Source organism: Macaca fascicularis, chromosome 10 (genome assembly GCF_037993035.2).
Source record: "Macaca fascicularis isolate 582-1 chromosome 10, T2T-MFA8v1.1".
Classification (NCBI taxonomy): Eukaryota; Metazoa; Chordata; class Mammalia; order Primates; family Cercopithecidae; genus Macaca; species Macaca fascicularis.
This window is the reverse complement of record NC_088384.1, coordinates 88,964,798-88,981,475: the sequence shown is the minus strand read 5'-3', so window position 1 is coordinate 88,981,475 and position 16,678 is coordinate 88,964,798. Positions and strand designations below refer to the sequence as shown.

At 50.8% G+C, this 16,678-nt stretch overlaps 1 protein-coding gene across 1 annotated transcript in view; it reads right to left on the bottom strand.

The window, feature by feature from the left end:
* The window catches only part of EFCAB8 (EF-hand calcium binding domain 8), a 99,003-nt gene that overhangs the window by 67,980 nt on the left and 14,345 nt on the right, over positions 1-16,678 (bottom strand). Inside the window, exons 4-7 of the mRNA XM_015457927.4 lie at positions 14,760-14,863; positions 6,855-6,990; positions 3,079-3,184; positions 117-201 (exon numbers count right to left, since the gene is read on the bottom strand). Of these exons, the coding sequence (XP_015313413.3) occupies positions 117-201; positions 3,079-3,184; positions 6,855-6,990; positions 14,760-14,863 (431 nt within the window). The remainder of the gene's footprint in view (positions 1-116; positions 202-3,078; positions 3,185-6,854; positions 6,991-14,759; positions 14,864-16,678) is intronic.

The window sequence follows — 16,678 nt, the reverse complement described above, 5'->3', positions numbered from 1 at the left end:
CTTTCCAGATCTTTCCAAGGAGGCTTTCTGGGGGCCCCAACCCTAGTCAGTGATGTGGCTGCTGCAGGAGGCCTGGGCCTCCTGGTTCATGTGGGGAACACCCAGTGGAGACTCACCAGTAGTCCATGACCAGGGCACAGCTGTCCAGATCAATAAAGGTGAAGGCCGGGACACATTTGCGGTCACTAATATCAAAGAAATCTGGGGGAAAGACAGAAGGCCACATGAAGCCCACAGCCGTGCCTGAGAGGTCTTCAGTCACGGTGAGCAGCCTCATTGCTCTCCCAAGGAATCTCTGGCCCCTTCAGCCCTTTTTCCCCCATGGTAACCACAGACAGCTATTTACAGAGTAAACCCACCCACTGGGAACCCCACTGAAAACCCCTAAAGGCTTCCAACTGCAGCTGGAATAAAATCCCAGGCTGGGTATGGTGGCTCACACCTGTGATCCCAGCACTCAGCGAGGCTAAGGCAAGAGAATTGCTTGAGCCCAGGAGTTTGAAACTGCAGTGAGCAGTGATTGTACCACTGCACTAAAGCCTGGGTGACAGAGCAAGACCCTGTCTCAATTTAAAAAAAAAAAAATTCTGACTCCTTCCAACAGATCAAGCCTCATTTTCAGCCTCTGATGAGCAACAGCCTCGCCATCGTGCTGTCTCCTGCATCTGAATGGCAGCCTGTCGCCCTCCTCTGCCTCTCTATATGGCCGGCCACCCCAGAGGGCTGTGGGTCACAAGAGGAGCGCTGGCTGGACTGGGCTGGGACCACAAAGGGCAGGGATCACACTGGTGGCACTTCCACCCCTGCTTCTGGCCTTGTCTGAGTGCCTCCGAGCAGGTGACAGCTGCTCCATCAGGACAGCAGTGATGACATAATTATCTCTAAAATGGGGTTCTAGGCTGGGTGCAATGGCTTACACCTGTAATGCCAGCACTGTGGGAGGCTGAGGCGGGTGAACCACCTGAGGTCAGGAGATGGAGACCAGCCTGGCCAACATGGTGAAACTCTGTCTCTACTAAAAATACAAAAATCAGCCAGGTGTGGTGGTGTGCGCCTGTATACCCAGACACCTGATGAGCCCACAAACACAGGCCCAGCAGACCAGGTCCAACCCATCATCAAACCAGAATTCAATATTTTTTTTTCAACCAAAATAAATGAATCCCTAGTCCAGCTACTCAGGAGGCTGAGGCAGGAGAATCACTTGAACCCAGCAGGCAGAGGTTGCAGTGAGCCGAGATTGCACCACTGCACTCCAGCCTGGGCGACAGAGTGAGACCGTCTCAAAAAAATAAAAAATAAATGGGGTTCTAATGCCAAATTCTCAGGGTTGTCTGAGGATAAAGGGTGAGAATGTCTGGGACAGCACCGGGTCCCCAGGAAACAGGTGTTGCAATGGAAAGCCCAGGCAGGTCACAGATAGATTAATCTAGCCCTTGCTGATGGCTGACCACTTTCTCTGTATCACACAATTTAGCCTCATAATGATGTCAGTGTTAATTAACTGCCCACTATGTGCCAGGCACTATGCCCACAGCTTCACACACCTAACTACTAAGCCACACTCACCCTCAAGTCATGTATCATTGGCCCCATTTTACCTCTGCGTAAAGTGAGGCACTGGGAGGTCAAGTAATTGCTCAAAGGCAGACATCTACAGAGCAGTGGGACCAGGCTCTGAACCCAGGTCCTTTTTATTCCAAAGTCCCTGTTTATTCCAGAACAGCCACGCTCTCTCCTCCCATTCAGCCTTGCATTGCCAGCTGTCATTTCATGTATTAATTTCTCTTCCTGACCACCTTACGGGTCTGCTCAGTCAGAGGCCTCATTCGTCATCTATCCATTCAATAGTCATCGAGTATCCAGAAGGTACCAGGCACTGAGACACTGAGTTGAGCAGAACAGATGCAGTCCCTGACCTCATGGAGCTTCCAGTTTGGAGGAGGAGACATGCACTAAACAGAAGCACACTAATACATGTGAGATGACACTGAAAGGAGGACCTTGAAGGGAAGAGATACAATCTCATGCGGTCTTTTTAAGAGGATCTTGGAATAGAGAGTCAGGGAGGGATTCCTGGAGGAAGTAACTTCTAAGATGAGAACCAAAAGAAAAGCAGAGGCTGTCGGGGCAGAGAGAGGGGCAGGAGGGATGGCAGGGCACAGAGACCGAGGATCCCGCCTCCATCCTAAGAACACTGGGGTAGGGTGAAGACTTTCTGCAGAGGGTACTGTAAATGCACATCCTGCCTTTGGGGGCATGAGGGAAGCACGGCATGCAGTAGAGGCTTTTTTTTTTTTTTTTTTTAACTGAGTCTCTCTCTGTCGCCCACACTGGAGTGCAGTGGTGTGATCTCAGCTTACTGCAACCTCCACCTCCCAGGTTCAAGCGATTCTCCTGCCTCAGCCTCCCGAGTAGCTGGGATTACAGGCGTGTGCCACCACACCCAGGTAACTTTTGTATTTTCTGTTTTGTTTTCTTCTGTTTTTGAGACAGAGTCTCACTCTGTCACCCAGGCTGGAGTGCAGTGGCAGGATCTCAGCTCACTGCAAGCTCCGCCTCCTGGTTTCACGCCATTCTCCTACCTCAGCCTCCCGAGTAGCTGGGACTATAGGTGCCCGCCACCAAGCCCGGCTAATTTTTTGTACTTTTGGTAGGGACAGGGTTTCACCACGTTGGCCAGGCTGGTCTTGAACTCCTGACCTCAGGTGATCCGCCTCCCAAAGTGCTGGTATTACAGGAGTGAACCACCACACCTAACCAGGAGAGGCTATTTAAGTGAGAGTGAAGGGGGCCTGGACTAGGAGTGGCAAGAGGCAGGAGGTAGAATCAGGACCGGAGCTAGACCAGTTATGGCCTCTGGCTTGTAAATTTCGGTCTGTTCAACATCACTGTATTCATTCGAGCATTCACAGACCACCCCCTGCCTGCTTGGCACTAAGGCCTCTCCACCTGGCAATCCTCCTATGGGGCTCTGATTCATGTTCACAGTTGCTCAGCTAACAGACTTCTCCCAGGCACAAATGCATGGCTCCCAGTGGCTGAGAGCAGGGCTGGGGAGCCCCCAGGGGGACTCACCTATCTTTTGCTTGGTAGACGCCACTGCAATGAGGTTCATATTGTGCAGACATACCATGTCAACGACCCACATCGGCTGGTTGTAGAGCTGCTGGGTCTGGTTAAGCTGGCCAGAGGAAGAGCAGAGGAGATGGGCTGGGAAGCATACTCAGTCCAGCACAGCTCCCCGTGAACCTCTCCTGCTACACGAGGCCCTGGAGCCACCACAGACCTAGCAGGGAGCCCAGCACTACCACTAAGACTAGTGGTGGGGGCCTTGGATAAACAGATAAACTCCCTGGCCTCCCTGGGTCTCAGTTTCCGTATCTGTAAAACGGGCTTGAAGAACACCTTCTTTACAACCCCTTTCTGGAGCAGTCTCACAGTTCTATAAAAGTCTTGGCAGCAGTGAGCCGTGAACACACCACTGCACTCACGCCTAGGCAAGAGTGAGACCTTGTCCCCCCACCCAAAAAAAACCAAAGTCTTGAATATGCATAGATCATGATCCACGGATCTGTTTCCAAGATATTTCTATGAGTGTGTTTGCATCTACTCAAAGGGGACGCTGCAGCTGCTGTTAGAGCAACAGGCCAGAAGCCACCTGGAAAGCAGAGCTGATATCAACCCATACCATGGACACCACCCAGACATTAAGAACAAGGGAGCTGTGCACATGCCAATAAAGAGCTGCCAAGAGATATGATTAAGTAACAAATCAAGGTAAAAAGCAACATTATAATATGCCTCCATTATCACATTTAAAAAGAAAAGGGCACAGTGGCTCATGCCTGTAATCTCAGTACTTTCAGAGGCCAAGGCGGGAGGATCACTTGAGCCCAGGAGTTCAAGACCAGCCTGGGCAACATAGGAAGACCCCATCCCTACAAAATTAACAAAAAAGGCTGGGCGCAGTGGCTCACACCTGTAATCTCAGCACTTTGGGAGGCCGGGGTGGGCAGATCACTAGGTCAGGAGTTCGAGACCAGCCTGGCCAATGTTGAAACCCTGTCTCTACTAAAAATACAAAAATTAGTTGGCCGTGGTGGTGCTCGCCTGTAATCCCAGCTACTTGGGAGGCTGAGGCAGAAGAATCACTTGAACCTGGGAGGCAGAGGCTGCAGTGAGCCGAGATCACGCCACTGCACTCCAGTCTGGGTGACAGAGCAAAACTCCGTCTCAAAAAAAAAAAAAGAAAGAAAGAAAGAAAGAACAAGAAAAAATTAGCTGGGCATGGTGGTGCATGCCTGTAGTCCCAGCTACTTGGGAGGCTGAGGTGGGAAGATCCCTTGACCCCAGGAGGTTAAGGTTGCAGTGAGCCATGATTGCACCACTACACTCCAGCCTGGGTGACAGAGCAAGACCCAGTCTCAAAAAAAAAAAAAAAAAAAAAAGAAAGAAAAGAAAAGGCGGGTATGCAGAGAGGATAGCCATGGAAGAGCACTCCAAAACTGGTCATAGCATTTGCCTGCAGGGAGAGGAAGTAGGAACTGAGGGAAGGAAGACTGACTTCCCCTGTCTGCCCCTCCATAGGTATGAATCCTGTTTTCCATCTGCAGGTGTCACCTGGTCAAAGTGGCTTATGAACCAAGGATTTGTTCTGCAAAGTTGCGAGGAATGAATGGAATAATTAAAGCATTGAGGGTGGTGCCCGGCACTCAGTAGGAGCTCAGCACCGGTGCCTCCTGCACTCGTGTAGCATGTACACACAGACAATGTGAGCTGGCACTCCGGGCAGGGAAAGCCACGAGCAGAGTCAGGTCAGCAGAAATGAGCTGCTGTGTCCTGGGGAAGGGGGAGGCCAGCCCACTCAGTTTAGAGCTGGAGAGGAACCAGAGATGAGGTAGGTGTGGCCACCTAAGGAATCTGTATTTTACTCTCTTTTTTTTTTTTTGAGACAGAGTCTTGCTCTGTCGCCCAGGCTGGAGTGCAGTGGCGCCATCTCCGCTCACTGGAACCTCTGCCTCCCAGGTTCAAGCGATTCCCATGTCTCAGCCTCCCGAGTAGCTGAGCTTACAGGTGTGTGCCACTATGTCTGGCTAATTTTTGTATTTTTAGCAAAGACAGGGTTTCACCATGGTGGCCAGGCTGGTCTCGAGCTCCTGACCTCAAGTGATCTGCCTGCCTTGGCCTCCCAAAGTGCTGGGATTACAGGCATGAGCCTCCGTGTGTGGTGCTGTATTTTACTCTTTGAATGACACCACAGACTCTGAACTGAAGAAAGCAGAAAGAAGTATGATCTGAAAAGCTGGAAGGAAGGAGCAGGGAGGAGCATAAACCAATTCCTCTACATGGATAATCAGAAGGAATAGGGAAGGCAGGGGCAGAGAGGAGCCTGTCCCATCAGAACTCAGAGAGCACCAAGGCTCCCCAGGTGGTTCTGGTGGTGAAGACAGTGGACAAGAACCCTCCTGAGCCCCTCTCTCCTGCCCAGGGCTGGGGTCTAACTCACACACACCCGTAGCTTGGTAACTCCCACCCCTGCCCCGCAGTGTTCAGCGAAACCAAAAGCCCTAGGGAATTTCAGTGACCTGTGCCCAAGATCACACAGCTCTTGAGGGGAGCTCAGGCCCCGCCTCCAACTTGAGGTCTTTCCATCTTCATGACAGTGGGTGTGTGGTCCTGAGAGGCCTACTCCTGCCAGAGCAGCCCCTCCAGGAAGAATCCAGGTCTGCTGGGCCTTCCCAGAGAGCCTTCCTCTGTCCCCTTCAGCCTCTGGAGGTGCTTCGGTGACCATGTAGCAGTCACAAGCAGGAGCTCTGGCTGCAACACACCCTGCCCCAGTCCACACACAGAAAGAGAAGGTGGAGGGCTATGGAAGCCACAGCCTCAGGATGGTAATCGTGACTCCCGCTTGGTGCACCCAGGAGAGCCACGGGTCCCCCACGGACCTTAGTTTCACCCAGGTCTCTTCTTCCCCAAAGGATGAGCCCTGATGCAACTGTGAATCACTCTGCAGTTACACAGGCTCAGAAAGCCCTTCATCTGGGGGCTGTGTTCTCAATCAACCTTTCTGTAGAGCCCTGGAGAACAATGTTTTCTTTGTCTGCTGGAGGATTCTGGACTGGCCTGGTGACCAAGTACACAGCGGGTTCTCCTGAGTGTATTCTCATTTACTACTCTCAGCCAGCAGCTGGCAGTACAAAGACAATATATCCAGCGGGGACTTGCAGTGTGCCCTGCCCTGCCCCAAGCACTACACATGTATTATGTCATCGCGTGTTCCCAAAAGCACTGTGAAGAAGCACTGTAACTAGCCCCATTTGACAGATGGGGAAACTGAGGCATGGGGCATCTATAGTACCTTGTCCAGGTCACAGAGCTGGCAGGTGGTACAGTCAGGACTCTAACCCTGGGAGTTGGGCTCCAGAGCCCATGCTCACAACCACTATGATTTCCCGCCTGGTCCAGGCAAAAGGCCTGAACTGGTAGGACGTGGTGACAGCATGGGAGCGGCTGACCCGTAGCACAGGAGTCTTGGGGGTGACGATGCCATTCACTGAGATGGGGATGCAAGAGAAGGAAACCTGGTGGGCCGGGCTAGCAAAAGGGACATGCTGTTTGGGCTAATGGGTTTGAGGGGTCTGTGAGACACCACATGGAATGGACATCCAGGTGGAATCCCGCTTAGCAGAAGGGAAATGTGTGGCTCCCACAGGACCCAGGTGCTGTGACTGCGAGTCCAGGCTGCTTAGACCATGAATCTGCCTGGCTCCAGGTCACCTTCACCATGGGGGTGCTAAGGCAGAGGCTCTCCAATGACCCATGTGTGTACCATGTATACGGGCCCCACTCACCCTAAAGGAGCTGATCAGCGAGAAGGCCTCAGACCAGAACTGCAGGATGCCATCTTTGGTGACAGTCAGGAAACACCCGATCTTCTTGAACCGGTGGATTAAAAACACCACCTTCACCACCTCACAGCCATGGTTCCTGTGGAAGGCGATGAGAGAGAGAAGAGCCCAAGAAAAAACAGCTCAGGGAGGGGGCACCTGCAGCAGAACAGAGAGCCACCGAGGAGGAGGGGCAAAAGCTGGCGGAGCGTCACGCACACGCACGCACACATGCGCACATGCATGCACGCACACGCACGCACGCACACGCGCACGCCAGAAAACCAGAGCTGGCTCCTCCAAGCGGGTTTCTACTGGATCATCAGCAGTGGCCAAAAGAAAAAGGGCCTCACGTAGAAGCTGATATGAGGCGGGGCTCCAGAAGCGAGAAGCAGCAGGTTTATCCTGCGAGTAGCCAGCCAGCCTCCTTGCGACGTGATGGGACAGAGGAGACAGAACGGAGGTTGTTCGCAAAGCTCTTTTCATAGGAAAAGCTGGCCAGAGGGTGAGCAGAGTGGAGCCTGAGGCTGAAAACTGAGCAACAGCACTTTCTTGCAACTGCTCTAGTGCTCTGGGGTAGAGGGGGGAACAGAACCGAAGGATAAAATCAAAGTGGACAAGGAGCAGTGGGGAATTAGGGCCCCACGCACCAAACCCTACAGCCAACAGCTCCTGGGGCAGGCCTGGCCTCGCAGGAGGCCACCCTTGAGCCTTCGCACAGGCTTTGATGCTCCCCTCTGGGGGTTGCTCCCCAGCACCCAAGTGGGCTAAGCCAGCTATCTGGCCATCAAGAGTCCCTGCCATTCCAGCTTCCCAACATGGCATGGCACACACTCTCCTACTTGATCTGCCCAATCTTTGGGCCCTGGCAGAGCAGGTGATATTACCTTCTCCTACTGAGGCCCAGGGGATAATCATTTGCCTGGAGTTATGTTCTATTTACCAGTAGGGCTGGAACTAGAACCCAGGCACTGTGACCCCTCCTCCAGGGCCCTTTCCAAATCCAGTGGGCCTGGTCTGACCCTGGCTTAAGGATAACCCACGCCACTGTGAAAATTCAACTGCCATTACCATCTCTGCAGAAGAGCAAGGGAAACGTGTCTGGACACGGTTCTCCTCTCTCCTGTCCTCAGCCCATGGCTCTGGGCAGATTGTGATGAATATTCTCAGTTGCCCTCTCGTCTCTTCCAACCCTGACACTTGTCAGGGCCAAAGACGGTGCAGAATGGGATGATAGGTGACAGCTAGGAAAAGGGAAGACAGCCCTACGGGCATCTCAGGGAGGACTTGGTTTCCTCACCTGCATGACGACAGTACCTGCACCTCCTAGGGCTGGGATCAGATGGGAGGCTGCATTTGGTGCACCCGACCCAGGCTCAGTAAAGGTAAGCCAACTTTTTAAAGTTACTCTTTCATGAAGGTAATTAAATATTACTCCTTTATTTTCCCCACCAAGTTGGAAAGCTCTCCGGGTTTGCAGGTTGAACAAACAAATAGGAGAAAATAGGAACAAGCCTCTTGATATTTTGTTTCAGGACTTTTAAACACCCTTGAGATCTAAATGGCCCAAAGAAATAGAAAGACCTAGCCGGGCAGGGGGGGGTCACGCCTGTAATCCCTGCACTTTGGAAGGCTGAGGCTAGTGGATCACTTGAGGTCAGGGCTTCAAGATCAGCCTGGCCAACATGGTGACATCCCGTCTCTACTAAAAATACAAAAACTAGGACAGCACAGTGGCTTACGCCTGTAACCACAGCACTTTGGGAGGCTGAGGCGGGCAGATCATGAGGTCAGGAGATTGAGACCATCCTGGCTAACACAGTGAAACCCCATCTCTACTCTACTGAAAATACAAAAAATTATTTTTGTATTTTTTGTATTTTGTGGTGGCGGGCGCCTGTAGTCCCAGCTACTCAGGAGCCTGAGACAGGAGAATGGTATGAACCCGGGAGGCGGAGCTTGCAGTTAGCCGAGATCAAGCCACTGCACTCCAGCCTGGGCAACAGAGCAAGATTCCGTTTCCAAAAACAACAACAACAAATTAGCCAGGTGTGGTGGCGGCCACCTGTAGTCCCAGTTACTCGGGAGGCTGAGGCAAGAGAAGTACTTGAACCCAGGAAGCAGAGGTTGCAGTGACCGGAGATGATGCCACTGCACTCTAGCCTGGGCCACAGAGCAAGACCTTGTCTCAAAAAAAAAAAAAAAAATCCCAAAAAAATAAATACAATAAAATGGAAATGGTTTACACAGCATCTTGCTACCTGGGGAATGCAAGCAAGAGATACTCACAAGCCGGGAGCCTCTTTACCCCAGGACTGATTCTGGAACTGTGTGAGGTGCTGCTGGGTTCTATCAACACTTGGACAGTTGCTATGAACAGCTATCAAGTGTCCAACAAGGAAATGCTGGCTTTCCAGTTTCAAAGTGAATGAACAATATTCTGTCTGGAGGGCTGCTACTTGGAGCAAAGAAGGTAGAAACTGATCAGCCTCAGTGGGCTGAATTGCATTTGCATGCTATTTTTCTTCTTCTTTTTTTTTTTTTTGAGACAGAGTTTTCACTCTTGTTGCCCAGGCTGGAGTGCGTTGGTACAACCTCGGCTCACTGCAACCTCTGCCTCCCAAGTAGCTGGGTTCAAGCGATTCTCCTGTCTCAGCCTCGAGAGTAGCTGGGATTACAGGCACATGCCACCACGCCTGGCTAATTTTTGTCTTTTTAGTAGAGACAGGGTTTCATCACATTGGTCAGGCTGGTCTCAAACTCCTGACCTCAGGTGATCCGCCCACCTTGGCCTCCCAAAGTGCTGGGATTGCAGGCGTGAGCCACCACACCCGGCCTTGCGTGCTGTTTTTCTAACAGTGATGGAAGAATTGAATAGTGGTGGAAGCTCCTGTGTTTGGGATTTTACTGACTCACAGGCAGTGACCAATGGCCTGGCCATGCACTCAGGCAAGAGGGCCAGGGAAACCTGGCCTGTTGAAGGGATGCCCCATGGAGCACGGCCCTGTGGAGATTTGAGGGGTGCATTAAAGCTGAACAAGTCAATGCCCCTCAGAAGAACTCCCAGGTTCAGAAGCTGACTAGAATTGACAAGCAGAGATCCCCATGTGCTCCCATGAGGTGGCCACCTGGTTCCATAAAATGAGTAACTAGTGGGGAGCTGCAGAGTGTGGAGATGGGCTGAATCTAGACATGTTCCTCTTGCACTCCGTCAGGCAGATAATGCCAGGAAGAAGACAGAGACTGCCAATGACCATGAGACACAGTCCCTCTGGGAAGGTCCTGAAACACAGCAGACAGCTGAGACTGATGCTGGTAGCCCTGGAGGGCTACAAATGAGTCTGGACAGGAAGAGACACTAACTCTGGAGTGGGCTTTGCTCAGAGCGCCATAAAAACACAGAGCAGAAGATGTCAGATGGGTTTGAGGGCCGACCGTCATTTCTTCAGACCAAGAAACAAACTCTTGAGCTCTTAATGTCCAACAATGGCAGAGAACCCCATTGCTGGTAGAAAGCACAACAGGCAATCGAAACACTGGTTGCCTAAAACGGAGGGGACGGATGCATGAAGGCGCTGGCTTACCCACCCTCAAGAGTGTGCGCTCACCTTCAGCAGGAGTGGGATCAAAGGGGTGTCCTCACTAGATTTTCTGTTTTTTTGGTTGATGTGGGAAGAAAACTGGGGAGGATGCTGGTATGACTATGCAGTTGTGCCAAGGGAGGAATATACTTGTAAAATGACTACTTTTTTCTTTCCTGCCCAAATTGTCAGAGGCAATTCCATCTGAATGCCAAAGCAACTCCATCTTGAATAATAGCTGGTTAAAATAAGGCTGAGACCTACAGGGCTGCATTCCTAGGAGGTCAGGCATTCTAGGTCACAGGATAAGATGGGAGGTTGGCACAAGGTACAGATCATAAAGACCTGGCTGATAAAACAGCATGCGTTATTAAAGAAACCAGTCAAAACCCACCAAAACCAAGATGCCAATGAAAGTGACCTCGGGTCATCCTCACTGCTCATTATATGCTAATTATAATTCATTTGCATGCTAAAAGACACTCCCACCAGCACTATGATAATTTACAAACGCCATGGCAACATCAGTAAGTTACTGCTACATGGTCTAAAAAAGGGAGAAACCCTCAGTTCTGGAAATTGTCCACCCCTTTCCCAAAATCTCATGAATAATCCACCCCTTGTTTAGCATATAATCAAGAAGTAACCATAAAAATAGCCAACCAGTAGTCCTTGGGGCTGCTCTGCCTATGGAGTAGCCACTCTTTTATTCCTTTACTTTCTTAATAAACTTGCTTTCACTTTACGGACTCGCCTTGAATTCTTTCATGCATGAGGCCCAAGAATCCTCTCTTGGGGTCTGGATCGGAACCCCTTTCCAGTAACATTTTTTTTCTCCCCTACCTGTTGGTCCAGTGGTCCTAGGGTCCAATTACAAGTGTTGGAAGCAGGGATAATTTCTTTTTTTTTTTTTTGAGTCTCGCTCTGTCACCCAGGCTGGAGTGCAGTGGCACCATCTCAGCTCACTGCACCTCTGCCTCCCGGGTTTAAGCGATTCTTCTGCCTCAGCCTCCTGAGTAGCTGGGATTACAGGCTTGTGACACCACACCCAGCTAATTTTTGTATTTTTAGTAGAGACAGGGTTTCACCATGTTGGCCAGGATGGTCTCAAACTCCTGACCTCAGGTGACCCACCGACCTCGGCCTCGCAAAGTGCTAGGATTACAGGTGTGAGCCACCATGCTTCGGCAGGGATAATTTCTAAGCAAGAAACAGTCACCATGTTTTAAAATGTTGTGAGAATTCCCTAAAGGCCTGATGGGGGTGGATTGTGCCTTCATCCCATCTGGCAAAATGGGGGTTAAAAATAAATACAGCTATATTGCCTCGTGGTAAAAATGGCTCATGAGTTTGCAACTCGTGTAACCATATTCTCTATAAATGGGAATGGACTGAGGGGAGGCACTCGCTAGACTAGCATTGCTACCAGCGATCCAGATGGGCAGTGGCTGAACCTGATGTCCCTTGCAAAGGTGGAAACGTTTGGGTAAAAATAAATGACAAATGGAGAAAAGGAGGAATACTAGCTGAGGGTAAAGATGAACAAATGGATTAAATGGAGAGAAATCCAGTATTACACCAACAACTCGAAGGAGTTCTCAGAGCAAGAGATGACTGGCTGGGTGCAGTGGCTCACACCTGTAATCCCAGCACTTTGGGAGACCTGAGGTCAGGAGTTTGATATCAGCCTGGTCAACATGGTGAAACCCCGTCTCTACTAAAAATATAGAAATTAGCCAGGTATAGTGGCAGGTGCCTGTAATCCCAGCTACTCGGGAGGCTGAGGCAGGAGAATCACTTGAAACCGGGAGGCAGAAGTTGCCGTGAGCTGAGACCATGCCACTGCATTCCATCCTGAGCAACAAGAGCAAAACTCTGTCTCAAAAAAAAAAAAAAAGAAAAAAGAAAAGAAAAGAGAGATGGCATTGATTCCATATGCCTTAGAGGTTTATTTGCCAAGCAACTCCAGCTTTTGGAACCTGACAAGATTGAAAGGAAGCCTGCAAACCTGAGTGGCCTCAGCTTGGGAGCCATATAGTATGACGGACGGGATGAATTATTAATGACTGAATGGGACTCTAGTAATGTGGCAGTATCTTTTGAGTTGTGTATTCTTTTGCTATAAGGGAGCTGTGTTCTCTGTGTTCAAAAACCAGGAGTGGGGGCCTGTGGTATTTTATATATATATGTTTTTGTCGATAGTTCCTGGCTCATAACTCCCACAGCCCCAGAGAGAGTCCTGCCCTATGCCCTGGGGGAAGGAATGATGATGTCATGAAGCTTCCACTAAAAACCCCCGAGGACTGGGTTCCGAGAGCTTCCCTTGACTGAACACACGGAGAGTCCTGAAGCTTGTGCATCCCTCTCTCCATATCTCGCCCTACACATCTGTTCATCAGTATTCTTCGCAATATTCTTTATAATAAACCAGTAAATGTTAAAAAAAATAGTTATGAAATCTCTCATCATTCATATTTATTGGTTATTTCTCAATTAAATCCCAACCAAAATTTTAAGTTATTGCTGGGTTCAGTGGCTCACACCTATCATCCTCGCAGTTTGGGAGGCCAAGGTAGGCAGATTACTTGAGGTCACGAGTTCGCAACCAGCCCGGCCAACACGGTGAAATCCCGTCTCTACTAAAAATACAAAAAAATTAGCCAGGCATGGTGGTGGGCGCTTGTAATCCCAGCTACTTAGGAGGCTGAGGTGGGAGAATCGCTTGAACCCGGGAGGCGGAGGTTGCAGTGAGCCAAGATCGCGCCATTGCACTCCAGCCTGGGTGACAGAGCAAGACTCTGTCTCAAAAAAAAAAAAAAAAAGTTACCCTGTGGTGACTTTCATTCAAGCCGCCTTCTCTATTAAATCCCAGGCTGCCTGAGGGCCGGGGCTGCCTTCCAGCTCTTGGTCTTCCCTGTGGCCTGGTCTAGGTCTGGTCCTCTTAGCACAGACCCACCCACAGCTCCCTCCTGACCTGGTCACAAATGTAGGCTGCCACACCTTGTACCTCAGGACCCAGCTCCCCACCCGGCCACCTGCCCCAGGCAGCAGTGCTCCAGGTCAGACTGCAGGAAGGGAGCCAGTGACCTGGGCGGCCCGGACCCAGCAGGTCAGAGCCCCCACAGTGCTTCTCATGCTTAGGGAGTCCGGGGGAGGAACACACAGTGGGGCAGATTGAGCCCTGGCACAGACAGAAGAGGTTGAGGGGGTTTTAGACATGCTACCCCTAAATAGGGCACCGCAGCATACTGAGTCTGTTAAACTGAAGGAATTTGAGAAGCAGTATGTTCAGGAAGGACCGTTTGACCTTCCCCTGAAGCCGGTCATAAGACTCATGTGAGGGGTACCCAAAGACACAGGGACAGGGACAAGAATCTGAACTAACTGCCTTGCTGTTTCTGCCATGTATTATCCTTGGCTCATGGCCCCTCTGTCCTATCTTATTTTTTCACAGCTTTCCACCCTCCATTGAACCTAGCATGAAAAGCCTCAGGTTATCTATTTCTTAGGGTCTTCATTTCCTATGGAGTTTCCCAAGTCATGTAAAACTTATATTAAATAAACTTGTATGCTCATCCTTGTGACTCTATCTTCTCTTACAGAGGTCCCTGCCAATGAACCTCAGATGGGTAGAAGGAAAAGACAGTTTTCCTCCCCTGCAAAGCCAGGGTGCAGTGGGCACAGTGGGTGGAGGAGCCACGAGGAGGAGGAGTCAGCAGGGGGGTCAGGCGGAAGCCAAGGCAGGGCAGTGCCACCAGCTCCAGGAGTAACAGAGGGACCTGCTCCCACGGCCAGCCACACTGAGGCCTCCAGGGCCTGACTGGGGGCTTGAGGAGCAATTCCCTCCCTGTCGCCTGGGAAGAGACTCCTATTCCTCCCTGTGCTGGCCAACTGTGCCACCTGTGCCCCTATGATGAAACTGCCGGACCCACTCCGCACTGACCAGCATAGGAAGCAGGTGAAGCAATGCTGTATACTGGAGAATAGGGGCTGAGAGGGCCAAACACAGCAGCCCCGCCACTTTCTACCTATTGGCCTGGGGCCAGCCATTTGACCTCTCCAGACCTCAGTGGCCTCATCTATAAAATGTGGACAAATCACCTACCTTAGTCCTAACACTTACAGGGCTGTGAGGTTGAAATGAGCCAAAGGACATCAGGCAGCAGGCTGATGCCAATCCCTGGTCAGCACCAGCGAGGTCATGGATTGAGGGAGGGGCTTGCTGCAGGCTGGCACCAGCACTTGTCCAGTCACCCCACCCACCAAGGCCCAGGAAGAGGCTCCTTACAGGGGGACGACCCTCATGGGAAGGTAGAAGTGCAGGCGGTACTGGCTCTTTTGCATGTCCTCTTTTCCCTGGAACTCACGCATCATGTAATCCACATACTTTTGCTGCCTCAGAAAGAAAGCACAAGGGAGGCAGGGTGTTGGCAAAATGGTCTCGGCCTTCGGTTTCAAGAACCCAAGCCTGATTCCCAGGGTCCCCCCTGCCACCTCATCTCTCCCAGGCCCTTCCAACGGGGAGCTTTCTGGTGGCTGCTTCCTAAGTACTGGCCAATGCAGGTGGCCAAGCAAGAGACCTGCTCTTTCTGTTAGTTTGTCACTCAGGCTGGAGTGCAGTGGTGTGATCACAGTTCACTACTCAGCCTCCCAAAGTGCTGGGATTATAAGCATGAGCCACCATACCTGGCCCTTTTTTTTTCTCTCTCTCTCTCTTTTGGGACAGGGTCTTGCTCTGTCACCCAGGCTGGAGTGCAATGGTGTGATCACAGCCTACTGCAGCCTCAATCTCCCAGGCTCAAGTGATCCTCCCACCTCAGCCTCCTGAGTAGCTGGGACCACAGATGCATGCCACAATTCCCAGCTAATTATTGTATTTTTTGTAGAGACGGGGTTTCACCATGTTGCCCAGGCTGGTCTTGAACTCCTGGGCTCAAGTGCTCTGCCAAAGTTCTGGGATTAAAGGTGTGAGCCACCACGCCTGGACAGCAGACCTGTTCTTGAATCCTGAGTATGGGAAGAGCCTACTCGCAGCATTCATGGAAAGAGCACAACAGCGCCTCCCTAGCCGTCCTGAAGCGCTAAGTGCATCCTCAGATCACCTCCACAACTGCCATTGCCCTGGGAGCTCTTAATTCACTCTCCCCTATGGGTAATAAGACTCAGGCCCCTGTAAGGATATGCGATGGTCATGCTCAAACATCAAGTTAACAGCAGGGAGCACCCACAACCAGGGCCACTGGCGCAACTCCAGACTCCATTCCGCTGCCCAGCTGCTGGAAAACATGGCCAAGGCCCAAAGCAGCCACCATATGAAGCTATAACGAGAAATGGGGGGTTGTAGAGAAGGACAACTGGGTAAAGCCCTGAGAATGCCGGGAATGTGAGGGGGTTAAATTACTTTTTATTCTTTTTCTTTTAGTTGGTCTCATTAGTTCTAAAGGAAATGTTTATTACAGAACATTAAGAGAAATAAAAACAGCCAAGTGTGGTGGCTCACACTGGTAATCCCAACACTTTGGGAGGCCAAGGAGGGTGGATTACCTGAGGTCAGGAGTTCGAGACCAGCTTGGCCAACATGGTGAAACCCTGTCTCTACTAAAAATACAAAAATTAGCCGGGCATGGTGGCGGGCACCTGTAATCCCAACTACTCGGGAGGCCAAGGCAGGAGAATTGCTTGAACCCGGGAGGCAGAAGTTGCAGTGAGCCAAGGTCGTGCCATTGCACTCCAGCCTGGGCGACAGAGCAAGATTCTGTCTCCAAAAAAAAAAAAAAAGAGAGAGAGAGAGAAATAAAAACAAGAAAATTAAGAAGAATAAAACCTATAATGTATACCTACGCTGAGGAGAGCTATGAGACGGCAATTAACACCAGGACTCTCAAGGCACGCTCCCTGGTTTGAACACTGGCTCCAGTGCTGATGAGTCTGAAACCTTGGGCAAACTCTTAACTTTCCCATACCTCAATTTCCCAATCTGTCAAATGGAGGTAAGTTTTTTTTTTTTTTTTCCTGAGACATGGTCTCACTTTGTCACCCAGGCTGGAGTATAGTGGTGCAATCTCAGCTTACTGCAACCTCAATCTCCCAGGCTCAAACGATCCTCCCAGCTCAGCTCCCGAAGTAGCTGGGACTATAGGCGTGCACCAGGACACCCGGCTAATTTTTGGTATTTTTTGTAGGGACAGGGTTTTACCATGTTACCCA